General features: G+C 43.0%; 2 protein-coding genes across 4 annotated transcripts; both read right to left on the minus strand.

The window, feature by feature from the left end:
* Positions 1-1,328: 1,328 nt before the first annotated feature.
* Positions 1,329-17,092, minus strand: LOC115207503 (transmembrane protein 51). Of its 2 annotated transcripts, XM_029774613.1 has the most exons (4): positions 16,831-17,092; positions 12,105-12,200; positions 4,751-5,228; positions 1,329-3,696 (listed from the first exon to the last, which is right to left on the minus strand). In XM_029774613.1, exons 3-4 carry the CDS (start codon positions 5,134-5,136, stop codon positions 3,273-3,275), a joined length of 810 nt encoding a protein of 269 aa, XP_029630473.1. In that variant the 5' UTR covers positions 5,137-5,228; positions 12,105-12,200; positions 16,831-17,092; the 3' UTR covers positions 1,329-3,272. The 2 variants fall into 2 exon arrangements, with proteins under 2 accessions (XP_029630473.1, XP_029630472.1); XM_029774612.1 differs by lacking the exon at positions 12,105-12,200.
* Positions 17,093-23,597: 6,505 nt separating this feature from the next.
* LOC115207505 (kazrin-A) lies at positions 23,598-27,202 on the minus strand. 2 transcript variants are annotated; one of them, XM_029774618.1, is made up of 7 exons: positions 27,123-27,202; positions 26,805-26,923; positions 26,469-26,700; positions 24,707-24,808; positions 24,323-24,489; positions 24,081-24,192; positions 23,598-23,905 (listed from the first exon to the last, which is right to left on the minus strand). In XM_029774618.1, the coding sequence occupies exons 1-7, from the start codon at positions 27,123-27,125 to the stop codon at positions 23,747-23,749; spliced, it is 894 nt and encodes a 297-aa protein (XP_029630478.1). In that variant the 5' UTR covers positions 27,126-27,202; the 3' UTR covers positions 23,598-23,746. The 2 variants fall into 2 exon arrangements, with proteins under 2 accessions (XP_029630478.1, XP_029630477.1); XM_029774617.1 differs by having other exon boundaries at positions 26,805-27,178.

Raw genomic sequence — 27,202 nt, forward strand, 5'->3', positions numbered from 1 at the left:
ATGGTCAATGCTTATGATGAATTGTAATTCTTATCAGCTAATGCTAAGGCCTATAAATGCTTAAATTATTATTAAGTATTTCATTATTCGTAAACATATAGGCCTATTAACATTTATAATTTGCCTAGTTTATTAATGGTTATTTGTCAAAGTTATAATAAAGTGTTACCCAAATATTTCTATGGTCAGCTGCCAAAAGTCTTTAATAGTCTACTATTTAACAGGCAGAACGACATAACAGAATAAGTTGAATATTCAATGAATCATTTGTAGATATAGCCATGAAAAGTAGGACCTCATTGTGCTTTTGGAAAAACGTGTACTACAAGTTAGTGTACACTATAGGTTTATGTAGGTTAATGTGAACCCCTGAAATTAATAGGAAGCTATGATTAGTGTCCTATGCTGAATTCTTTGGTGCAGAAAATATATATTTCCTTAACACTTCAGATAAGATGTGTGTTACCACTGGACCATTCTATACGCCCAGTCTTTTGCAAAATATTTTGCAACAGAAACATTTTACTCTAATTGGAAAACCTTTTGCAACAAAAACTAGCGTTTCAATGGTCAAATTCAGGTAGGTCCCTCCACGTTACGTTCTGCTTGCTTCTGTTTATTTCTTGAACGGTAAACAGTTTCCGTTGGAAGACAGAATGAGTACACACCAGGACGATGTCCAGTATCCAAATGTTGAACGTTATAGATATGCAACGAATAGAGCCGACGCGATTCTGTATTATACGTCAGAGGCATGTTTGTTCCTCATAGCGTATTACTATCTGAACATTCCAAAACGTTGGGTCTTGCTGAACGCACCCCAGTTTGATGACAATATTTGGTGGATTTTTTCCCTTTGTGGCGCTCTACACATGATATAACCAGGGGGTTTTCACTACGCCGATGTTTTGCAACAGAAAACGTTTACTCCAAACGGGAAAAGTTTTGCAACGAAAACGATCGTTTCTATTATACAAATGCACGTAGTTCCTACCCTATTACGTTCCGTTTGCTCGGATTACTTGCGTTTGGTTCTTAAACGGTTTCCGTTGCAAGACGTAATGAATCCATCCCTGGGTCCAGTTTCCCCGGTTTGACGGCATGGTCAGGAATAAATTTGCACCCTATCCTTCACCTTACATGGGTTCATTAAGATACCACTAGAGGGTGCTAAAATATCATTTAATAAGAGCTGGAAAAATAGGAAGCAATAGGAATTTTATGGCAATATAAAAAAATGACAATCTTATTAATGTATAATCGTAGGCCAAAGAACATTCTGGGCAACTTGTTTGTTTACACATGTAACATGAATTAATGTGAGAAGGTCAAGCTTGAAATATTTATTGTTCAGTGTGAGATTGTGATGCATCTTTGATCCATACAACACAAATAACTCAGTCAATTTTATTTCTCATGAATCCCAAAATAATGATTTGCACATGTTAAAATAAATACATTGATATTTAACCTTTTTAAAAACAGACAATTACCCCAATACATTTCATTACTTATTTAAATTTGTGTCAATACAGAAAGAAGCGCATACATGCAAACCAATTCTACAGACCCGAGGTCATTCATACAGACCCGAGGTCATTCATACAGACCCGAGGTCATTCATACAGTCCCGAGGTCATTCATACAGACCCGAGGTCATTCATACAGACCCGAGGTCATTCATACAGTCCCGAGGTCATTCATACAGACCCGAGGTCATTCATACAGACCCGAGGTCATTCATACAGACCCGAGGTCATTCATACAGACCCGAGGTCATTCATACAGTGCTATCTATTGAATTTGGTCACCTACATATACAGTACACCCCCCACCCCTCATTTCTTTAAATTAGGAAAGTCAGGTAAGAACAAATTCTTATTTACAATGACGGCCTACCCCAGCCAAACCCTAACCTGGACGACGCTGGGCCCATTGTGAGCCGCCCTATGAGACTCCCAATCACGGCCGGTTGAGATACAGCCTGGAATCGAACCAGGGTCTGTAGTGACAACTCTAGCACTGCAGTGCCTTAGACTGCTGCGCCACTCGGGAGCCAATAGTTATTTTTTTTCTTGTACAGTGTCAGATGACAAAAAATCTTTAATAAATAACTGCTTTTAACTTCTAAGAACATTATGCTTCTCCAATGATCTTCCCAAACATGGCTGTAGTTAGGTGAACTGGGTCAGTACTAGAAAGGTACATTCATTCACGGCCCATATAAGTAAGGAAACCTTGAAGCAATCTGCAACGCTGTAAAAATGTGCATAGTTAATTAGATAAATTAGCAGAGGTAAAGCCTTACAGTTTATTTGGACTTCAGGGTATTCTACCTGCTATTCCCTTCAATGTAAAGCTGACGAGACAACATTCCCTTTCATTGTTGCTGCAGTTATAGAAAGTGTGCATTTTCATGATTCACATTCAATACTCTCCAAACGTCAACACAGAGGACAGTCAACATAAAGGTATTTAATTATTCCTTGGCTTCAGCATGTCCTCTACATAGTAGTACTATAAAACACATTCTCAAAAGTTGTGCCATTCTTTGTATAAACTGACATGAAACGACCATTTTCATAGGGCATTTGTTTCCAGTAGTCCTTGAGCAATCACAGTGTGGGACAAACTGATGACATGGATTGTTTCCTAATAGGCACATCTGCTGATACAATACAATTACCAAGGCACTGTTATGACACCATTTTATGCATTCCATCTGAAAAGGTTAAGGACATTTTCTGGATGTCAAGACGTATTTGTGCACAAGATAAGAATATGTTAGCTAATTATCTTCAAAACACAGCCACGGTGTTCTAAACAGATAGCATAGTGCACATAAAGAAGCCCTGGAATAAATAGGCCATTAAGCAGATTTCAATAAACAAGTCAAGATAGAGCAGAGAAACATCTTGATTCAAAGCAACATTGTCAGTGTCTTGGTCTCAGTGTGAAGGAAGAAGACTCCCAGCCAGGCCTCTGGACTCAAGGCCTGTGTATCCACAAAATGTCTCAGAGTAGGAGATCTGAACTAGGATGAGTTTTGCCTTTCAGTTCATAATGAATAAGATTGCATGGACAGATCCTAGATCAACACTCCTACTCTGAGATGGTATGCGAGTTCAGGGCCTATATTCACAAAGCATCTGTTAGAACGGTTCTGCTTTCCAGAAATGGTATTATTATAAGTCCATCTGATCCAGCAATAGTGTTGTTTTACTAAGCATTGAAAAACAATGCTTGTAGTCCTCCCAAGCCCAAGGGCGCTGTCAGAACTCAGGCATCTTATCGTCATACTGTGGTGGCGGCGTAATGGGTTCAATGGTCACCTTCACATCAGTAGGGTTGCGGACTTTAAAACGGAAGTCCTTCAGATGGAGTTTCTCTGACTTGATTCTGCGTACCCTGAGCGGCCGTAGTATCCGGCTAGCCCGACTGCTGCTGCGGGTGGGGGGGTTGGCTGCAGCGGCAGGGGTGGGCTGGGGATCCAGGGCCGGAGTGGTGGGAGGAACCTCCTCTGAAGTGACTGCTCTTGGTCCCTCCCCCTCGTTTTCCACAGCACTGATGAGGTCTTCGTATGAAGGCAGCTGGGAGGTGCTGTGGCGTAAGTTGCTCTGGCGTATGGGGTACTGGCCACTGGTGACCGCCTCCTCATAGCTGGGCACGTCGTAGGCTGGTGCTGGCTCCCCTGCACTACAAAATAATGTACAGGGACGGCAGTTTAAAATAAGCAACATTTTAGCCATCATTTACATTTCATGTTTTTTTAAAGGATACTAGAAAAGCCTAAAATAGCTAAGTACTGCTTCTTAACTGATCATAATCACAAAAACATCCATTGGCAGAACAATAAGAGCTTTTGTAATGATGTTTCTGCCATTGTTGCAAACCTCACGAATGAGAGCCATTTGTAATGATATGTTTCTGCCATTGTTGTAAACCTCACGAATGAGAGCCATTTGTAATGATATGTTTCTGCCATTGTTGTAAACCTCACGAATGAGAGCCATTTGTAATGATATGTTTCTGCCATTGTTGTAAACCTCACGAATGAGAGCCATTTGTAATGATATGTTTCTGCCATTGTTGTAAACCTCACGAATGAGAGCCATTTGTAATGATATGTTTCTGCCATTGTTGTAAACCTCACGAATGAGAGCCATTTGTAATGCAGGAAGTTGTACACACAACTAGCCACACCGGCCAGTAGTGGTAATAAGTGTTGCACGGCGTTCAATGTTTCTTTTTTCCTCTAATGGACTTTTACTCCTTAATTACTAGTGATATGTACTGGTATGACATTTGGTGCTAGTTTTGAGAGTAGAAAACATTAAGACACCTGCTCTTTCCATGACATAGACTGACCAGGTGAATCCAGGTGAAAGCTATGATCCCTCATTGATGTCACTTGTTAAATCCAGTTCCAATCAGTGTAGATGAAGGGGAGGAGACAGCTTAGAGAAGGATTTTTAAGCCTTGAGACATTTGAGATGTGTATGTGTGCCATTCGGAGGGTGAGTGGGCAAGACAACTCAATATTAGGAAGGTGTTCTTAATGTTTTGTACACTTAGTGTAGATAAACTGGTGCTTTAACATCTATCAATCAAAAGGGAGGCATGTTGCAGGCATCATCCTAGAAACTAAGTTATATGGGTTGATAGTGAAAACGAAGCCTCTTTGAACCCCTTCTTGGATGATTAAAATAAGTCACTCTTAGTGAATATTTAAATTGTTTAAAGCACTCACATCTCTCTTGCCTCCCCAGCCACATGGTCCACAAAGGGGACCTGTGTCTCCTGTCCTCTTTGGCTCCCCCTCCTCTTGTTCCTTACCCCCAGGTAGATGGACAGCAGCAGCATGGCCACCCCCGCCCCCACCAGCACATAGGCTATTGATGAGGTCTTCGCTGTTTCCCTGTCTTTCTCTCCATCCCCAGCATGGTCCACTGGTACAATAACACTGAAGTTGCCCGGAGCCTTGGTTGTTTGGGGAGCATCCCCGGGCACCACAGTCCACACGATCATGACGACGCCCAGGGCTATGAGCCCCACCCCCAAGGCACACAGAGCATACGAGGAGCCGGACCGGCTGCCCCCGTAGCCGGAGCTGTCTGGACCGCTACTGGAACACATCACCCCCCCCACCTGGACCCACCAGAAGTGTCACACAATCAGATACAGCAGACTGGGGAGAGGAGACTCAAGGGATGAACCGTAGACCTAACCTGCAATGTGGGAGAGAGGAAAGTTGTTTTCACATTAAGGAGCAGGAATGTAGCAGCACAATAAAACTGGCAAAGGCTCAGACTAGCTGAAATCAGATGACAATGAACAACTTCCTGGAATAGACACAATGTGGCTGGGAAGGGGGCCAAAGCCATAGAAGTTCGTGGAGGGTTACATTAACCTGTGTTTCAGTTATTCACAAATATATTTTACATGATAAAGAGCCGCTGGAATAGTGCCAATCAAAGGGAGCTGAATTAATCATGTGAATGAGCCAATCATTGACCAAAAAGCACCAGGAAGAAATGTAAGTCTATACTATTGTAGTGAAATTCAAAGAAATCTTCCTCAAAACTACAAAATCCAAATTAAAGGCTAGCCCTGTGATTTGAAATCCATCAAAATGTATTGTTGGAGGTAGTGTGCATGGCAACTTAATATATACCATGGTAATTTATCATTGTCCTGTCATTAAATACTTCACTTTGTGAATGTGTTGGTATTTCGAGTGACAATATATTACCCAAACAATGTCCTGAACGTTTCTTTGTGGGTCTAGCCCTCCTAAATCATGCTAAACCAACACTACACTTTGCTCAGGCTGAGGTTGTATTACTATAGTATAACCAACAGAAGATTCTAAACGGCTGGCACTTCCACTGGTTTCTTTTCAGTTTACAACTAGAGCATTTCACATTGTAATGGTCAGGAAGAGCATTTCACATTGTAAATGGTGGATATTCACAAAATGACTGTCTCATAGTGATACCTCCATATCATGCTATGAGTCACTTAACGTGGATTCAGCAAACACTGACAGTACTTATTCCTCTTAGCTCCTAATACAACAAAGGGCCCCTAAACAAAAACACACAGAAATCTGTCACTCTCTGATGGATCTCTAACTGTCTGACCATACCAAGACAACAACTTGTACAGGGAGTCTGTTGTGTCTGCGTGTAATACCACTTTGGCCTAAGTGTGTAAACTACAGCCTATGAAGAGTGTGCATGAATTTCTCACGAAGCACATATTTTGGGCTCCCGAGTGGCGCAGCGGTCTAAGGCACTGCATCTCAGTGCTAGAGGCGTCACTACAGACCCTGGTTTGATTCCAGTCTGTATCACAACCGGCCATAATTGGGAGTCCCATAGGGTGGATCACAATTAGCCCAATGTCGTCCGGGTTTGGCCGTCATTGTAAATAAGAATTTGTTCTTAACTGACTTGCCTAGTTAAATAAAAAGGTTAAATAAATAAATATTCCTGATATGCAATGTTTGGTGATAAGTGTTTTCAACATTATAATATATACCATCGAATGCATAACTGTCTAAAATACATGATGTATGCCATTCACACGTACCTATCAGCCAATATATTAAATGGTTTGACTTGTTGAATCACTAGAAGAGATGCTTCAGGTGGAAATAAAAGACCGGTGGTGAAAAGTGTGAACAGCTTTGCAGTGCAGGTCTTAATATGCACTGAAGACACACTATCCAACAAAACCTTAATGTGAAGGATGGCAGTTGAAGGCATGCACTGCACCTATCACATTAGCACAGAAAAGTACTGACATGAACGTTATGGTACAGTGACAATATCAAAAGCATGAATGTATGAAAAAGCCTCCTATAGCAACAATGTGCTTGGTGTGCTTTCAAGGTGACAAGCAAACATTACACAAAAGCAACCTTTCTTAAAGTATGGGTCGCGACCCACGGACCTGTTAAATGGTGGGTCGCGATGTGTCACAGTAAATGTATAATTATTTAATTACTGGAAGTGATTTGGCCAAGTGCATCTGCGCTCTCTGTTCAGTGTGCTCTCTGCAAAGCAGCGGTCTCTGTTCAGTGTGGCAGCTGCGTAAGCGAGAGAGAGAGAGAGAGATGCCTGTGTGCTTCGCGATTCACCGGATCTTTTTTCTGTAGTTTTCTTGAAGATCACGCCGACACACACAACGCAGCAGATGATGCGCTGTCATTCCCACTCGCCTGTCATTCCCACTCGCCTGCCATTCCCACTCGCCTGCCATTCCCTACTCGCCTGCCATTCCCTACTCGCCTGCCATTCCCTACTCGCCTGTCATTCCCACTCGCCTGCCATTCCCACTCGCCTGCCATTCCCACTCGCCTGCCATTCCCACTCGCCTGCCATTCCCACTCGCCTGCCATTCCCACTCGCCTGCCATTCCCACTCGCCTGTCATTCCCTACTCGCCTGCCATTCCCTACTCGCCTGCCATTCCCTACTCGCCTGCCATTCCCACTCGCCTGTCATTCCCACTCGCCTGTCATTCCCTACTCGCCTGCCATTCCCACTCGCCTGTCATTCCCACTCGCCTGTCATTCCCACTCGCCTGTCATTCCCTACTCGCCTGCCATTCCCACTCGCCTGTCATTCCCACTCGCCTGTCATTCCCACTCGCCTGCCATTCCCACTCGCCTGTCATTCCCACTCGCCTGCCATTCCCACTCGCCTGCCATTCCCACTCGCCTGTCATTCCCACTCGCCATCACTCACTGCTGTCATCAAATGGACTCATGCTAGCCACAAGGTCTGACTGAGCTCAATTGTCATGAAACGCATATACAGCGATGAGTTTCTCTCTCTTTCATGCACATTTTATAACGAGGAGCGACCCACAATGTGTTTTGTGCGGGGAAGTGCATAGTAATGAGTCTCTCAAAACGAACAAATTAATAAAACGACACGTCCTGACCAAACATCCACAGCATGAGGGTAACCCCCCCCCCCCAAAAAAAAAGATATAGATGTACTATTGTAAAGTGGTTGTTCCACTGGATATCATAAGGTGAATGCACCAATTTGTAAGTCGCTCTGGATAAGAGCGTCTGCTAAATGACGTAAATGTCATGTAAAATGAGTTCTTTCAGAACAGGGCAGAATGCTTCAGGAAACAGTGCTTCCACAGTGGAAAAGTCAGCTAGCAAGGCATTGTTGTCATTTTATAACAGGTAGTGAGCAGAAATAAGGGAGTACTAACTCTCATAGTAATAGATGTGAGTTTCTCTTTCAAACGATACCCTGGCCTTGTACGCTGCTAACGTTAATAGATAACATTCACCAAAGCAAGCTAGCTACTGATAGTGCAATCCTAGTAACAGTACAGAAGAAGATGAAAAATGTTCAGGCCTACTGTACATCTTACTGTAGAAATTGTTGAAAGAAAGTATAGGTTGGAACTGTTGCTGTTAAAATACATGTAATAATTTTGTATTCTTAACTGGAGTAAACTGATTGAAGCAAGATGCTGTTTGAGGCAAACACACTCACTCAGTTCTGGGATTCTCATTGACAGCAGGAAGTTGTCTCCTGCCTGACTGAGACAGCAGTAGATGTTCTGGTCCAGTTTGGCACCACATACCCATGCGAGTCAGGATTCTCAACTCTGACATACTTAAAAAACAAGTACAGTTTCAAGGCTGAGCATGACCTCAGAGTTGCACTGTCAAAAACAGAGCCCAAATAGACATGAAAACTTCAACCAGCCACAGACTCAATGAGAATCTTCTATTATGCCAAGCCAGAGTCCCCTGTTTCAAGGCACTTAAACAGTAAATTGGCGCAAATCAAATAAAGAATGATCATGTACACAGTTTCCAGCAGGTATAAAAAGTGCAGTGAAATGCTTACGTGCTAGCTCCTTCAACACTGCAGTACAATATCAATAATAAGTGTCAAAATTAAAACAAATAAAAAGTAATTACAGGAAGGTAGTGTGCATAGTAATACAACTGATATGTACACAATAGGATATACACTGAGTATACAAAACATTAAGAACACCTGCTCGTTCCATAACAGGCTGACCAGGTGAAAGCTATGATGCCTTATTGATGTCACTTGTTAAATGCACATCAAAATCAGTGTAGATGAAGGGGAGGAGACAGGTTAAAGAAGGATTTTTAAGCCTCGACAGTTGAGAAATGGATTGTGTATGTGTGCCATTCAGAGGGTGAGTGGGCAAGACAAAAAATGTAAGTGTCTTTGAATGGGGTATAGAAGTAGGAGCCAGGTTTATGGCTGTGGCGGTCAACAGTGGATTGTCAAGCAAATAACTGCCGGTCTCACAGTAATAAACTGTTAATTAACATAAAAACATTTAGCATCTCCTGGCTTCCTACAAGACACTGATGCAGACCTTTGGAACATCTACATTTTAAAAAGTCTAATAAATCCATGTAATATAGTCTACACCATCACAATACATTTACGTCATTTAGCAGACGCTCTTATCCAGAGCGACTTACAAATTATAAATCCCTTATTTATTTTAGACAGGTCTAAAGAAACATATATAGAAAATCTAGTCTATTTCAGAAGAACAGAATAGCATACTCTGAGTTGTCCTTATGTTAGACCCTGATCTGGCCATGCCATATGGCTGTGGGCTAAACTAGTTCATTTAGCAGACAAGATTTGCTTTGAATTCCATGGTATTATTTTATAGTATGAAGAATACAACTGAACATAGCTGAGTAAAATAGAAAGGCTATTTTCTCCAAGCGATTTGAGGGAGTGCACCCATGCGGCTATTCTGCGCTGAGCGTTTAACATAGAAACAGGTACTCCTATATGCTTAATTTAGAGTTATTTACCTAACTTTAGTTGTGATATTGGGCTATATGTTTGGATTTTAATACATTCTAAGGCTGCATGATGCAACTAATGATGATTTGAAAAAAGTTGCATGAAAAAGGCATAAGCTCTGCTTTGTTTTTGCACAGGCTGTACACACTTCAGTCTCATTCAAAATTTGACAAGAACTTGACTCCAACTTAGGTTGGAGTCATTAAAACTCCTTTTGTTAACCACTCCACAAATTTCTTGTTAACAAACTATAGTTTTGGCAAGTCGGTTAGGACATCTACTTTGTGCAGACAGATTATTTAACTTATAATTCACTGTATCACAATTCCAGTGGGTCAGAAGTTTACATACACTAAGTTGACTGTGTCTTTAAACAGCTTGGAAACTTCCAGAAAAATGGTGTCATGGCTTTAGAAGCTTCTGATAGGCTAATTGACATCATTTGAGTCAATTGGAAGTGTACCTGTGGATGTATTTCAAGGCCTCCCTTCAAACTCAGTGCCTCTTTGCTTGACATCATGGAAAAATCTAAAGAAATCAGCCAAGACCTCAGAAAAACAATTGTAGACCTCCACAAGTCTGGTTCATCTATGGGAGCAATTAACAAATGCCTGAAGGTGCCAAGTTCATCTGTACAAACAATAGTACGCAAGTATAAACACCATGGGACCACGCAGCCGTCATACCGCTCAGGAAGGAGACGCATTCTGTTTCCTAGAGTGAAGAGGAGGAAACCGGTACAAAAGTATCTATATCCACAGTAAAACAAGTTCTATATCGACATAACCTGAAATGCAGCTCAGCAAGGAAGAAGCCACTGCTCCAAAACGGCCATAAAAAAGGCAGACTACGGTTTGCAACTGCACATGGGGACAAAGATCGTACTTTTTGGAGAAATGTCCTCTGGTCTGATGAAACAAAAATAGAACTGTTTGGCCATAATGACCATCGTTATGTTTGGAGGAAAAAGGGGGAGGCTTGCAAGCCGAAGAACACCATCCCAACCATGAAGCACGGGGTGGCAGCATCATGTTGTGGGGGTGCTTTGCTGCAAGAGGGACTGGTGCACTTCACAAAATAGATGGCATCATCAGGACGGAAAATTATGTGGATATGTTGAAGCAACATCTCAAGACATCAGTCAGGAAGTTAAAGCTTGGTCACAAATGGGTCTTCCAAATGGACAATGACCCCAAGCATACTTCCAAAGTTGTGGCAAAATGGCTTAAGGACAACAAAGTCAAGGTATTGGAATGGCCATCACAAAGCCCTGACCTCAAGCCTATAGAAAATTTGTGGGCAGAACTGAAAAAGCGCGTGCGAGCAAGGAGGCTTACAAACCTGACTCAGTTACACCAGATCTGTCAGGAGGAATGGGCCAAAATTCACCCAACTTATTGTGGGAAGCTTGTGGAAGGCTACTCGAAACGTTTGACCCAAGTTAAAGAATTTAAAGGCAATGCTACCAAATACTAATTGAGTATATGTAAACTTCTGACCCAATGGGAATGTGATGAAAGAAATAAAACACTACTATTATTCTGACATTTCACATTCCTAAAATAAAGTGGTGATCCTAACTGACCTAAGACAGGGAATTTTTACTAGGATTAAATGTCAGGAATTGTGAAAAACTGAGTTTAAATGTATTTGGCTAAGGTGTATGTAAACTTCCAACTTCAACTGTATGTATGTATGTACGATGCTGATTCATGATTTGACTGGCTGAGAAAAGCTGCCTACCTGTCGGTCACCTCCCGACACATTCATTACTATTGGACAGCTGGAGATCGAATTTGAATATTGAAACAAATATCGGAGAGACAGACAGCAAGGTTTATACAAACCTAAAACTAAATGTTAGTCTTAAAGAAATGTGAGAATTTCTATAGTGGAAATCAAGTTTATAAACTGCCTGGGTGGGCTGATGAAACAGTGGATTGCGCAGTCAGATGGAACATGGTAAATAGGCATTTTAACATCATAGATTTAGCCAGTGGTATCTTGTGGAATAGACAGAGGCTGGAATGCAGTTTTAACCAATCAGAATAACACCCAACTACAATGGAAATGGGACCTTAGAGGGAACATGTTTTAGAGGCTACAGCTAGACAGACTCAAATCCCACACCTACATAGATCAAACTCATTAGAAAACAGTATTCTGATCAATGTACACAAAAAAGACTTTACATGTTGAGGTAATTGATGTTTCCTATTGTGTAAATGGTAACAGGGTTCGCATGTTTAAGTCATCTGACCTCTTGGCTCGTGTCACAGTCCCATGGGAATCCAGACTAAGCGGATTCCAGAGGTGACAGATGATACATGACCTCTGTTATGACCACACAGAATGACTGAAAGAGAGAAATAGAAGAAAACAGTAAACACTGAGCAAACAAAACAATTAACCATTTGGTTGAGTAATTGTTTTTTGAAGCCCTGGTTTTTCAACAAAAATAGGCATATAGCCTACAGTCTCCAGAAACTATTCACACCCCTTGACTTTTTCCACATTTTGTTGTGTTACAGCCTGAATTTAAAATGGATTACATTGAGATGCTTTGTCACTGGCCTACACACAATACTCCATAATGTGAAAGTGGAATTATGACATTTCAATTTTTATTTAAAAAAAAATCATTAAATTAAACTGAAATGTCTTGAATCAATAAGTATTCAACCCCTTTGTTACGGCAAGCCTAAATACACTGCGTGCACAATTATTAGGCAAATTGTATTCCTCGGGATTCATTTTATTGTTGAACAAACACAATGCTCTCAGTCAATCCAAAATGTTATTGAACCTCAAACCTGAATGTTTAACAAAGGAAAAGTGAGTTTTGTCTTTCTCAGGGAAACATAAGTGTGGACAATTATTAGGCAACTATTAGTGTGCAGAATTATTAGGCAACTAAATTACAAAAATAATGTCTCTCAACTCACTTGTTTATTCTCCATTTTTAGAGTAAGTGTAACAGATAAGTAACACAAAATGACAATTATATAACATTTTTGGCCTTTCAGAAATATTCAGTGACCAATATAGCCACCCTTATTTTCAATAACTGCCATGAGCCTTCCATCCATGGAGTCTGTCAGTTTCTTGATCTGTTCACGATCAATTTTCACTGAAGCAGCAACCACAACCTCCCAAATGCTGTTCAAAAAGGTGTATTGTCTTCCATCACTGTAAATCTCACATTTGAGAAGGGCCCACAAGTTCTCAATAGGATTTAAGTCAGGTGAGGAAGGGGGCCAGGTCATTATTCAGGCATCTTTGAGGCCCTTGCTGGCTAGCCAAGCAGTGGAGTACTTGGATGCATGTGATGGAGCATTGTCCTGCATAAAGATCATGTCCTTACAGAATGCTGAGGACTTCTTCCTGTACCACTGTTTGACGAAAGAATCTTCCAGAAACTGGCAGTAGGTTTGGGAGTTGAGTTTCAGTCCATCTTCAACCCGAAAAGGTCCAACTACCTCATCCTCAATGATAGCAGCCCATACCAGTACCCCTCCTTCACCTTGCTGGCACCCGACTCAAAGTGGTGCCCTGTGTCCATTACTGATCCAGTTACGGGCCCATCCATTTGGTCCATCAAGAGTCACTTTCATTTCATCTGTCCATAAAACCTTTGAAAAATCTGTCTTCAGGTATTTCTTTGCCCAATCTTGACGCTTCAACTTGTGAATCTTATTCAGTGGTGGTCTTGTTTCAGTCTTCTTGACCTTGGCCATGTCTCTGAGCACTTGACACCTTGTACTTCTGAACACTCCAGGTAGGTTGCAGTTCTGGAATACGGTGGCACTGGAGGATAATGGGTTCCTGGTAGTTTGACGTTTAATTCTTCTCAAGTCTTTTGCAGTTAATTTGCACCTTTTCTTCTCCATGCGTTTTTTGCGCCCCAGTTGACTATTCGCAACAAAACGTTTGAATGTCCGGTGGTCACACCTCAATAGTTTAGCTATTTAAAGAGTGTCGCCTCCGTCTGAAAGGCATTTTACATTTTTGGTTTTTCAGTGCCAGTTAAATTTCTTTTTTGGCCCATTTTACCTGAGGTAATGAGGCTGCCTAATAATTATGCACACCTTGATATAAGGTGTTATTCACTTTTGCCACACCCTCCCTCATTACACAAATACATATCACCTGAAAATGATTCAATCCAATAAGCATTCAAGTTTATATGGTTTGGAGTTCAAAAATGTGAATAGAAACAATGATAAGATCAGAATACTCACTTACCTAATAATTGTGCACGCAGTGTAAGTTCAGGAGTAAAAATGTGCCTAACAAGTCACATAATAAGTTGCATGGACTCACTTTGTGCAATAATAGTGTTTGACATGATTTTTGAATGACTACATCTTCTCTTTCCCCCACACATATAATTATCCCTCAGTCAAGATGTGCATTTCAAACACAGATTCAACCACAAAGACCAGGGAGGATTTCCAATGCCTCGCAAAGAAGGGCACCTATTGGTAGATGGGTAAAAAAAAAAAAAGATTAAAAGCTGACATTGAATATCCCTTTGAGCACAGTGAAGTTATTAATTACTTTGGATGGTGTATCAATACATCCAGTCACTACAAAGATACAGGCGTCCTTCCTAACTCGGTTGCCGGAGAGGATGGAAACCGCTCAGGGATTTCACCATGAGGCCAATGGTGACTTTAGAACAGTTACAGTTTAATGGGTGTCATAGGAGAAAACTGAGGATGGATCAACAACATTGTAGTTACTCTGCAATACTACGCTAAATGACAGAGTGAAAAGAAGGAAACCTGTACAAAATAAAAATATTCCAAAACATGAGGATGGATCAACATTGTAGTTACTCCGCAATACTATGCTAATTGACATAGTGAAAAAGAAGGAAATAAAAAATATTCCAAAACATGCATCCTGTTTGCAACAAGGCACTTTTTATTTTTTTATTTAAACTATATTTAACTAGGCAAGTCAGTTAAGAACAAATTCTTATTTACAATGATGGCCTAGGAACGGTGGGTTAACTGCCTTGTTCAGGGGCAGAACGACAGATTTTTACCTTGTCAGCTCGGGGATTTGATCTAGCAACCTTTCGGTTACTGGCCCAACGCTCTAACCACTAGGCGACCTTACAGTAATACTGTAAAACATTTCTCTAAGCAATTCACTTTTTGTCCTGGATAGAAACTTATGTTTGAGGCAAATCCAATACAACACATTACTGAATACCACTCTTCATATTTTCAAGCGTAGCAGTGTTATGTTATGGGTATGCTTGTAATCGTTAAGGCCTGGGAAGTTTTTCAGGATAAAAAGCTAAGCACAGGCAAAATCCTAGAGGAAAACCTGGTTGTCTGCTTTCTACCAGACACTGGGAGATTAATTCACCTTTCAGCAGGACAATAACCTAAAACACAAGGCCAAATCTACACTGGAGTTGCTTACCAAGAAGACAATGAATGTTCCCATGTGGTGAGTTACATACAGTTGACTTAAATCTGCTTGAAAACCAATGGCAAAACTTGAAAATGGTTGTCTAGCAGTAATCAACAACCAATTTGATAGAGTATTGAAAATGAAATGCAAAAATATCTCATTTACATAAGTACTCACGCCCGAGTCAATATAGGTTAGGACCCCCTTTGGCATTGATTACAGCTGTGAGTCTTTCTGGGTAAGTCTCTAAGAGCTTTACACACCTAGATTGTACATTATTTGCCCATTTGTACTTTCTAAATTCTTCCAAGCTCTATCAAATTGGTTGTTGTTCATTGCTAGACAACCACTTTAAAATCTTGCCATAGATTTTCAAGAAGATTTTTCAAGCCCTTTGAACAGGGTATGGTAGTAGGTGCCAGGCGCACCGGTTTGTCTCAAGAACTGCACCACTGCTGGGTTTGATGGTCAACAGTTTAATGTGTGTTTCAAGAATGGTCCACCATCCAAAGGACATCAAGCAAACTTGACACAACCGTGGGAAGCATTGGAGTCAACATGGGCCAGCTTTCGACACCTCGAGTCCAAGCCTAACGTTACTCCATAGTCCAAGCCTAACGTTACTCCATAGTCCAAGCCTAACGTTACTCCATAGTCCAAGCCTAACGTTACTCCATAGTCCAAGCCTAACGTTACTCCATAGTCCAAGGACCTTGTTCTGTTTAAAGGGGGAATTGGCTCTGGAAGACAAAACAGCCAAATACTCCATCTAAACATGAATTGATTCTCAATTGTGGTACAGTTCTAGAAACATAAATCCCTCTACTTTCATATCACATCAAAATAATTTCACAAATGCAAAACACACACTTACCACTTACTGTACATGGTTTAAGCCATTTTTAACACAGTTGCAGCCGACATTATTTGTCAGTGGCAACACCTCTGTGTATATGGCCTTTGTGTATATGGCCCTATCCCTATAAGAGAGGTGTGTATCAATTTAACCTTTTAAAATATATATATTTCTCGCTGATATGAAAGACAAGGTCCTTATGCTTCCGAAACCATACCGCAAACAAAGCGTGTTAATGTTCAGACCGAGCGTCGCGCCTCCTAACAAAACACCCCCTTACAGAAGACGCCTTTTCCAATGCCTCTTACTTTATGAAAAATTGTATTTAACAGACTCATTATGGCCTAGTTTCTAAGGAGCATTTATACGATTTTACAGGCGGTATATACCAATCAACTGTGTATTAAATCAGACTACTACCATCTTAATGTATCACTTTGACTACAATTCTCCCTTCCGAATCCCGATACAATGTATCGCTGCCACCCATTTGAGCGAAGGTGTTTGTAGTGGGGAGGAAATGAAATCATGTTACAAACTCTGTGGCATTAAATCACTTGTAACTCTTGTTATCTTGCCATAAGAACTGCGATTTTGTGTTATCAGATAACACGGCCTAATACTTCACAGATAATATAATAAAGTCAGTCTGAACACTGCTCAAACTGTCAAGGTGATTTGCAATTTGAGACGGCCTCACCTTAGTCTTTCCAGCGGTGAACGCCCAATCACTTCCCTCCCAATCGAATACCTGATGTATCGCAGGTGTCTTCAAAATTATGATATTGCTACCCCAATATCCAGAATGTAATCCTGCTATTTACACAATCTGAAATATGTATTAACGTGTGTATTTCCCCCGATGGTAGTATATAGAATTCAGGGAATATGTTAGACAGGAACTTTGTCCAAATTCCACCCAGAAGTGAAAACTTCCCCCCTGTTGTAAAGCGTTAACTCTTTGCTCCTTGGTCATAGAGCACGTAGTATTACTTTTTACAAGGCAACCTGGTCTCATAGATGAGACGTAACATAGTAATCCGGGACCGTCAAATTAGTGTATGTTACGTTTTGTATTTGGTATGGTTACATAAGAGAGAAGGTTACTTAAGGAAAAAACAAAAGTAGGGTGGTTGGTCAGGGTGGATGGGTGAGCGTATAATGTGAAAGTCCAGTAACCCAAAGGTTGTGTGTTCAAATCTGATCACAGACAACTTCAGCATTTTAGCTAATTAGCAACTTTGCTACTATTCAACTACTTAGCATGCTAGCTAACCCTAACCTAACTCCTAACCGGCTCATAATATTGGCTGGAATGGAGTGAATGGAATGGGATCAAACACACGGAAACCATGTTTTTGATATATTTGCCACTCCACCTATTCCTCTCCAGCCATTACCACAAGCCCGCCCTACCCAATTAAGGTGCCACCAACCCCCTGTATACTTTATCCTAACCACTAGCCTAGCTAACATTAGCCACCTAGCTAACAACAAATTAGAATTCGTAACATGTCATGCGTTTGTAAATTCGTAACATATTGTATGAATTGCAATTCGTAACATTTCTTACGCAATTAATGATGGACATTCACAAATGAATACATACCATATGAAACGTAACATACTAATTGGAGTGTCCTGGATTTAAGTTTACTATGTTACATCTACCCTTTTTACATTTTTTAAATTATTTTTGTTTAGCCTTTATGTAACTAGGCAAGTCAGTTAAGAACAAATTCTTATTTACAATGATGGCCCACCCCGGCCAAACCCGGACGACGCTGGGTCAATTGTGCGCCGCCCTATGGGACTCCCAATCACGGCCGGGATGTGATACAGCCTGGGTTCAAACCAGGGTGTCTGTAGTGAAGCATCAAACACTGAGATGCAGTGCCTTAGACCGCTCCGCCACTGGTGAGTCCAGATTGTATGAAGAGCATTGCTTATGCTGGAAATTCCCCATAAAACTCAAATAAACTTGGTTTGACAATTCTATTCCCCCAAATAGGCCTGTCTGAGAAATTCCTGAGCAGACTAAATCCAAAATAAAATAAAATTAGAACAACTCGATTTTCTTATGTTCTCATAATAAACTGCAATAAAGTTAATTTTAGATAGTATTTATATCTTTATTATTGAGTACACGAAACACAAGTGCTCCATAATGTAAAAAAAAAAAATATCAGCAATGTCACAATGTACATTATTACTTAATAAGCATCTATTTGAAAACATACAATGTAAACTCTCTTTCTCATTTAATGGAAATTGCCCCTCTGTTCTGTTGTCAGTTGTCTGACTATATATGGATGGGATATGCTTGTTTGAAAGTAGATTGTGACACCATAACAAAGTCAACAGTATAGTGTGTTTTCAGTAACACATAAGCCATTGATATTCAAATCATATCTCACAACCACAGTTAGCTAGTTTGAACTAGTCTAATGTTCCCGCTTTGTATCTCTATATGACTGTGTTCCCAAGAGTGCTGGGGTAATGCCCATAGCTGACAGACTTGTCTTCCTCTGGTTCTATTCCCCCTCCAGCTGTTTGCATATAGAGACATGGCTGTGGAATGCAGTGGTGAAATATACTGCTGTACTGTTGTACGGTGTACAGCAGGGTGTCAAACTCATTCCACGGAGGGCCTAGTATCTGCGGGTTTTCGGTTTTTCAAATGAAGAACTAGATAACCAGGTGAGGGGAGTTCTTTACTAATTAGTGACCTTAATTCATCAATCAAGTACAAGGGAGGAGCAAAAACCTGCAGACACTCGGCCCTCCATAGAATGAGATTGACACGTGCTATACATCTTGCTACAATCATGTGTGGTAAAGATAATTGAGTTGTTGATAATAAAAGAAAGATTTCCCTTGACATTCTGTCCTGTGAAGACATTCTAAACCATGGTATTATATAACTGTTCCTTTGTTTGAGGTCCTTCATTATCTGCAATGCAAAATGTACAAACATTTACAACATTGTAATCTCTGTGACACAGAGAGACATAGCTAAATCTTTACCTTCTAATGAATTGATTAGTAATATTGTAATACAGTATTTTCCCCAAATTTACAGTGACACATGGAAGTGAAGTGCTTTTATTGCTTTCAGTAAAGTTAAGAATATTTATGACAAACATATCAAACTGTAGTCTGTATTTCTATAAAAAAATGTATCTTTAACTCTGCATTGTTGGAAACTGACCTATAAGTCAGCATTTCACTGTTAGTCTACACCTGTTGTTTACCAAGCATGTGACAAATAACATTTGATTAGGTTTTTATCTGTACCTCTTAGCCACATTTGAGCTATTTGAACAAAGAGAAAGCTCTGCTCCACCACACCTAATTCTCTTCACGGCTGTTGTCTTGAACGCAAGGCCAGTTAGTTATCTCTCACAATATACAATGTAATGATAAACTTACACAGAACCCAGTGAATGACGGGTTCCAAAGAAAAGGTTTCAAGTTCCAAGTAGTGGCAACTTTTGAACCAGGAAACCCAGGCATGCCAACATCAGACCCCTGCAGGGGGAGGCAGGCCAGGTAGTGAGATACAGGAAACCCAGGCATGCCAACATCAGACTCCTGAGATACAGGAAACCCAGGCATGCCAACATCAGACTCCTGAGATACAGGAAACCCAGGCATGCCAACATCAGACTCCTGCAGGGGGAGGCAGGCCAGGCAGTGAGATACAGGAAACCCAGGCATGCCAACATCAGACCCCTGCAGGGGGAGGCAGGCCAGGCAGTGAGATACAGGAAACCCAGGCATGCCAACATCAGACCCCTGCAGGGGGAGGCAGGCCAGGTAGTGAGATACAGGAAACCCAGGCATGCCAACATCAGACTCCTGAGATACAGGAAACCCAGGCATGCCAACATCAGACTCCTGAGATACAGGAAACCCAGGCATGCCAACATCAGACCCCTGAGATATAGGAAACCCAGGCATGCCAACATCAGACCCCTGCAGGTGGAGGCAGGCCAGGCAGTGAGATACAGGAAACCCAGGCATGCCAACATCAGACCCCTGAAGGGGGAGGCAGGCCAGGTAGTGAGATACAGGAAACCCAGGCATGCCAACATCAGACCCCTGCAGGGGGAGGCAGGCCAGGCAGTGAGATACAGGAAACCCAGGCATGCCAACATCAGACTCCTGCAGGGGGAGACAGGCCAGGCAGTGAGATACAGGAAACCCAGGCATGCCAACATCAGACTCCTGCAGGGGGAGGCAGGCCATGCAGTGAGATACAGGAAACCCAGGCATGCCAACATCAGACCCTTGCAGGGGGAGGCAGGCCAGGCAATGAGATACAGGAAACCCAGGCATGCCAACATCAGACCCCTGAAGGGGGACGCAGGCCAGGCAGTGAGATACAGGAAACCCAGGCAAGCCAACATCAGACTCCTGCAGGGGGAGACAGGCCAGGCAGTGAGATACAGGAAACCCAGGCATGCCAACATCAGACCCCTGAGATACAAGAAACCCAGGCATGCCAACATCAGACCCCTGCAGGGGGAGGCAGGCCAGGCAGTGAGATACAAGAAACCCAGGCATGCCAACATCAGACTCCTGAAGGGGGAGGCAGGCCAGGTAGTGAGATACAGGAAACCCAGGCATGCCAACATCAGACTCCTGCAGGGGGAGGCAGGCCAGGCAGTGAGTTACAGGAAACCCAGGCATGCCAACATCAGACTCCTGCAGGGGGAGACAGGCCAGGCAGTGAGATACAGGAAACCCAGGCATGCCAACATCAGACTCCTGAAGGGGGAGACAGGCCAGGCAGTGAGATACAGGAAACCCAGGCATGCCAACATCAGACTCCTGCAGGGGGAGTCAGGCCAGGCAGTGAGATACAGGAAACCCAGGCATGCCAACATCAGACCCCTGAGATACAGGAAACCCAGGCATGCCAACATCAGACCCCTGCAGGGAGAGGCAGGCCAGGCAGTGAGATACAGGAAACCCAGGCATGCCAACACCAGACCCCTGCAGGGGGAGGCAGGCCAGGCAGTGAGATACAACAAACCCAGGCATGCCAACATCAGACCCCTGCAGGGGGAGGTAGGCAGGCAGTGAGATACAGGAAACCCAGGCATGCCAACATCAGAACCCTGCAGGGGGAGGCAGGCCAGGCAGTGAGATACAGGAAACCCAGGCATGCCAACATCAGACCCCTGCAGGGGGAGGCAGGCCAGGCAGTGAGATACAGGAAACCCAGGCATGCCAACATCAGACCCCTGCAGGGGGAGGCAGGCCAGGCAGTGAGATACAGGAAACCCAGGCATGCCAACATCAGACCCCTGCAGGGGGAGGCAGGCCAGGCAGTGAGATACAGGAAACCCAGGCATGCCAACATCAGACCCCTGCAGGGGGAGACAGGCCAGGCAGTGAGATACAGGAAACCCAGGCATGCCAACATCAGACCCCTGCAGGGGGAGACAGGCCAGGCAGTGAGATACAGGAAACCCAGGCATGCCAACATCAGACCCCTGCAGGGGGAGACAGGCCAGGCAGTGAGATACAGGAAACCCAGGCATGCCAACACCAGACCCCTGCAGGGGGAGAAAGGCCAGGCAGTGAGATACAGGAAACCCAGGCATGCCAACATCAGACCCCTGCAGGGGAGACAGGCCAGGCAGTGAGATACAGGAAACCCAGGCATGCCAACATCAGACCCCTGCAGGGGAGGCAGGCCAGGCAGTGAGATACAGGAAACCCAGGCATGCCAACATCATACCCCTGCAGGGGGAGGCAGGCCAGGCAGTGAGATACAGGAAACCCAGGCATGCCAACATCAGACCCCTGCAGGGGGAGACAGGCCAGGCAGTGAGATACAGGAAACCCAGGCATGCCAACATCAGACTCCTGCAGGGGGAGACAGGCCAGGCAGTGAGATACAGGAAACCCAGGCATGCCAACATCAGACCCCTGCAGGGGGAGACAGGCCAGGCAGTGAGATACAGGAAACCCAGGCATGCCAACATCAGACCCCTGCAGGGGGAGGCAGGCCAGGCAGTGAGATACAGGAAACCCAGGCATGCCAACATCAGACCCCTGCAGGGGGAGACAGGCCAGGCAGTGAGATACAGGAAACCCAGGCATGCCAACATCAGACCCCTGCAGGGGGAGGCAGGCCAGGCAGTGAGATACAGGAAACCCAGGCATGCCAACATCAGACCCCTGCAGGGGGAGACAGGCCAGGCAGTGAGATACAGGAAACCCAGGCATGCCAACATCAGACCCCTGCAGGGGGAGACAGGCCAGGCAGTGAGATACAGGAAACCCAGGCATGCCAACATCAGACTCCTGCAGGGGGAGGCAGGCCAGGCAGTGAGATACAGGAAACCCAGGCATGCCAACATCAGACCCCTGCAGGGGGAGACAGGCCAGGCAGTGAGATACAGGAAACCCAGGCATGCCAACATCAGACTCCTGCAGGGGGAGGCAGGCCAGGCAGTGAGATACAGGAAACTCAGGCATGCCAACATCAGACTCCTGCAGGGGGAGGCAGGCCAGGCAGTGAGATACAGGAAACCCAGGCATGCCAACATCAGACCCCTGCAGGGGGAGACAGGCCAGGCAGTGAGATACAGGAAACCCAGGCATGCCAACATCAGACCCCTGCAGGGGGAGGCAGGCCAGGCAGTGAGATACAGGAAACCCAGGCATGCCAACATCAGACCCCTGCAGGGGGAGGCAGGCCAGGCAGTGAGATACAGGAAACCCAGGCATGCCAACATCAGACCCCTGCAGGGGGAGACAGGCCAGGCAGTGAGATACAGGAAACCCAGGCATGCCAACATCAGACCCCTGCAGGGGGAGGCAGGCCAGGCAGTGAGATACAGGAAACCCAGGCATGCCAACATCAGACTCCTGCAGGGGGAGGCAGGCCAGGCAGTGAGATACAGGAAACCCAGGCATGCCAACATCAGACCCCTGCAGGGGGAGACAGGCCAGGCAGTGAGATACAGGAAACCCAGGCATGCCAACATCAGACTCCTGCAGGGGGAGGCAGGCCAGGCAGTGAGATACAGGAAACCCAGGCATAGACATCAAAGATCCAGGACTTCAGGCGTACGTCTTCTTTCCATGTGTCCTCCTCGCATGGCTACATTTTCATCAACATCAGGAACAGACAACATTCAGCCTCCATGGACTTGGGATGGTTTGTTTTAATGCCCAGAAGTGACTTTTTCCTTTACACGTCAATATTTTTGTGTTTGATATGCGGAAACACATTATTAGCGTAATGTTCCTTGATATACGTTACAACAGATGTCTTGATAAAGAAATGTTGTGATGTTCATTCTTAGAAAGGAAAGATGGCACCAGTGCTGCAATGTGGAATTTTGAATGTTACCACATTTTCATAGTTTTCCATATTCAAACATAAGGCATTACGTCCACTTATCTATTGACATTTACTGTAGAACAAAAGAATGAAAATATCTCTAAAATTAAAATAGATTTTAATTCCAAATATTAAGATGGAAACTTAGACTGTCAACAAGCAGGTATTATGTTGATTCTGAGTCCAACCACCAGTATCCACCTCTGACTAAATGGAAACTGCATTGAAATCCTTGGTGGCTCTGCATAGTTTAGACATTGGTGATCTCAACACTGTTGTAGGTGTGCATGGGACTGCCCTTCGTCCTGGGCACAGCCTGCACCCGCGCCTCTCTGGGCAGAGATCCACAGCTGCCATGGTAACCAAGGCCCTGTCCAATGGCGGTCTTTGGGCTGAACCTTAGAGGACTCTGGGAAAATGAAAGGAAGAATGAGTCACAAAGCAAAACAGAGCTTTTACCCAGTGGAAAAATACAGCCTCAGTTTGAATATCCGCAGTACAAGTTTGAATAACTCCCATTTTTATAACATGTATTATTATGAGTCTTCTTGAATGAAATTGTTATTAAAGTAGCTTCTTGCTACCTTGCCTGGTCTTCGTCTCATGGACACACTCTCGTCATTATAGCGGCAAACAGCAGAAGGTGATTGTGGTGGGGTTCGCGACGCGTCACAATCCTGCTCAACACTACTATGCCTGCAAGTAGTAGGAAGGAGGGGAGATTTAATTGAGCTCACTGCTGTAAACACTTCCTCAACAAAACATTCCACTTATTACTATTGGCTAAGGAGCTTAAAACCATAAATGATAGAGCAAGACTAATCACCTGGCAGGGATGGCGAGAGCCTTCATCTCCTCATATAGGTGCCGATGGAGCATGTGTTTGTGGCTGGGGATTCCCAGGGCCCTGCCCATGGCATCTGCATCAAAGGAGGGGTCCAGAGCCAGCACAGCACCATGGACTCCCCTGCCATGGAGACTGTCAGCATACTCCTGGAGAGTGGGACATAGAAACAGAATGTTTAGTGAGACAGAGGTATTCCGATTTATTCAAGAACAACAATGGAAAACAAGCAACTTGTCTCAATTTTACTTATCCTCCCCTATCAGGATGTAAACAGAGTATACAACAGTATTGGTCCCAAAACGGAGACAGTCAGCACGGAATCCAGGTCTATTCTGATGTTTCTGTTGTAGGAGAAGGACACACTTTTAGGTCTATGTCTCTGATCCACTTCATGACTCTGTGGCAGGTCCAAACTACAGGGTCCTGGTGCTGGTGCTCACACTGGGCCCGGCGAGCCTGCAGCACCTGCACACCAACAACACACATACAGTACTGTTACTGTACAGTTACAGTACTGTTACTATACAGTTACAATACAGTACTGTTACTATAAGATTACAATACGGTACTGTTACTATACAGTTGCAATACGGTACTGTTACTATAGGGTTACAATACGGTACTGTTACTATACGGTTACAAAACTGTACTGTTACTGTATGGTTACAATACCCTATTGTTACTATACGGTTACAAAACTGTACTGTTACTATACAGTTATAATATGCTATTGTTACTATATGGTTGCAATACACTATTATTACTATATGATACTGTTACTATATGGTTACACTACGGTATTGTTACTATACAGTTATAATACGCTACAATTACTATACGGTTACAGTACTGTACTGTTACTATACGGTTACAATACGCTATTGTTACTATACGGTTACAATACTGTAATGTTAATATACGGTTACAATAAGCTATTCTTACTATAGGGTTACAATACTGTACTGTTACTATACGGTTACAATAAGCTATTGATACTATACGGTTACAATAAGCTATTGTTACTGTACGGTTACAATACACTATTGTTACTGTACGGTTATAATACGGTACTGTTACTATAGGGTTACAATACTGTACTGTTACTATATGGTTACAAAACGGTTTTGTTACTATACGGTTACAATACTGTACTGTTACTATAGGGTTACAATACTGTACTGTTACTATAGGGTTACAATACTGTACTGTTACTATATGGTTACAATACGCTATTGTTACTATACAGTTACACTACAGTACTGTTACTATATGGTTACAATACAGTACTGTTACTATACGGTTACAATACGCTATTGTTGCTACAGGGTTACAATACAGTACTGTTACTATAAGGTTACAGTACGGTATTGTTACTATATGGTTACAATACGCTATTGTTACTATAGGGTTACAATACAGTACTGTTACTATATGGTTACAATACGGTACTGTTACTATACGGTTACAATACTATACTGTTACTATACGTTTACAATACGGTACTGTTACTATATGGTCAAAATACGCAATTGTTACTATAGGGTTACAATACTGTACTGTTACTATATGGTTACAATACAGTACTGTTACTATATGGTTACAATACACTATTGTTACTATAGGGTTACAATACTGTACTATTACTATACGGTTACAGTACACTACCGTTACTATACGGTTAAAATACGGTACTGTTACTATATGGTCACAATACGGTACTGTTACTATACGGTTACAATACAGTACTGTTACTATATGGTCACAATACGGTACTGTTACTAAATGGTTACAATACTATACTGGTACTATATGTTTACAATACAGTACTGTTACTATATGGTTACAATACGTTATTGTTACTATATGGTTACAATACTGTACTGTTACTATAGGGTTACAATACAGTACTGTTACTATATGGTCACAATACGTTATTGTTACTATACGGTTACAATACGGTAATGTTACTATACAGTTACAATACTGTACTGTTACTATAGGGTTACAATACTGTACTGTTGTTGTACGGTTACAATTCTAACCACAGCAACACAAGTACACAGTGAGGAGAGGCTGAGTGGTCACTCTAATGTCACAGTATTGGTAATATGACTACAGTTCTGACCTCTTTGTTGAAGTTGATCAGTTGCAGGAGCTGTATAGCCAGGAGCAGGCTGTTTTGGTGGGACTCTGTGGTGATGTTCAGGAGTCTCTCTAGGTCTTGTCGACTGAGGGAGTTGAGCACCCGACCATCCACCAGTTGATTTTGGAAGGCTTGGGAATACTGTGGCAACCCGATGTCACTCAACCAAGATTTGGAAACCCAGTGATGGTCCATTTCTGCAGCCTTTGATAGCCTAAAAGTTTAGACGGTCACACTTAGTAATGTGTGTGTGTTGTGTGTGTGTATGTGTGTGTGTTGTGTGTGTGTGTGTGTGTGTGTGTCTGTGTTGTAGCTTACCCCTGGCCAGCCTCTGCCGCCCTGTAGTCCTCGATGGCGAGGCGTAGCTTCCTGCGGTGCATGGGCTTACTGATGCCCAGTCCCAGCTCCAGGTCCTCGTCTGTCAGCCCCAGCAGCACCTGTAACCAGGGGACACCCATCCAGAGCACTCTTATCAATATACACCTGCACTGAAAATCACTCTTACACTAAGACACACACACACATGCAAGCATGGACGAGGGAATACTACATTTAATGCAGATGCTATGAGGAAGGAAAGCATGCTGAAATTCCTGTTTTACTGGGAGGACGAGGGATTCTTAGAAATAATGTTACCATCGTTACAGGCTCTATAAAAACAAGTCCTGAAATTTGGCTTAAAGTGGATGTGTACTTGTTATAAGTTGAAGCGTAGA

The sequence above is a fragment of the Salmo trutta genome, chromosome 14, assembly GCF_901001165.1.
Source record: "Salmo trutta chromosome 14, fSalTru1.1, whole genome shotgun sequence".
NCBI classification, from domain to species: domain Eukaryota; kingdom Metazoa; phylum Chordata; class Actinopteri; order Salmoniformes; family Salmonidae; genus Salmo; species Salmo trutta.

Bases quoted from the DNA above. Each gene is read 5' to 3' on its own strand.
- LOC115207503 (XM_029774612.1), bottom strand. From the start codon at position 5,136: ATGTGTTCCAGTAGCGGTCCAGACAGCTCCGGCTACGGGGGCAGCCGG. The intron at 3,697-4,750 runs GTGAGTGCTTTA...ATTATTTTGTAG, and splicing joins GCTGGGGAGGCAAGAGAGAT to TGCAGGGGAGCCAGCACCAG.
- LOC115207505 (XM_029774617.1), bottom strand. From the start codon at position 26,944: ATGGGTGTCCCCTGGTTACAGGTGCTGCTGGGGCTGACAGACGAGGAC. The intron at 26,701-26,804 runs GTAAGCTACAAC...CTAAACTTTTAG, and splicing joins GCGGCAGAGGCTGGCCAGGG to GCTATCAAAGGCTGCAGAAA. The intron at 24,193-24,322 runs GTGATTAGTCTT...TACTACTTGCAG, and splicing joins GCTCTCGCCATCCCTGCCAG to GCATAGTAGTGTTGAGCAGG.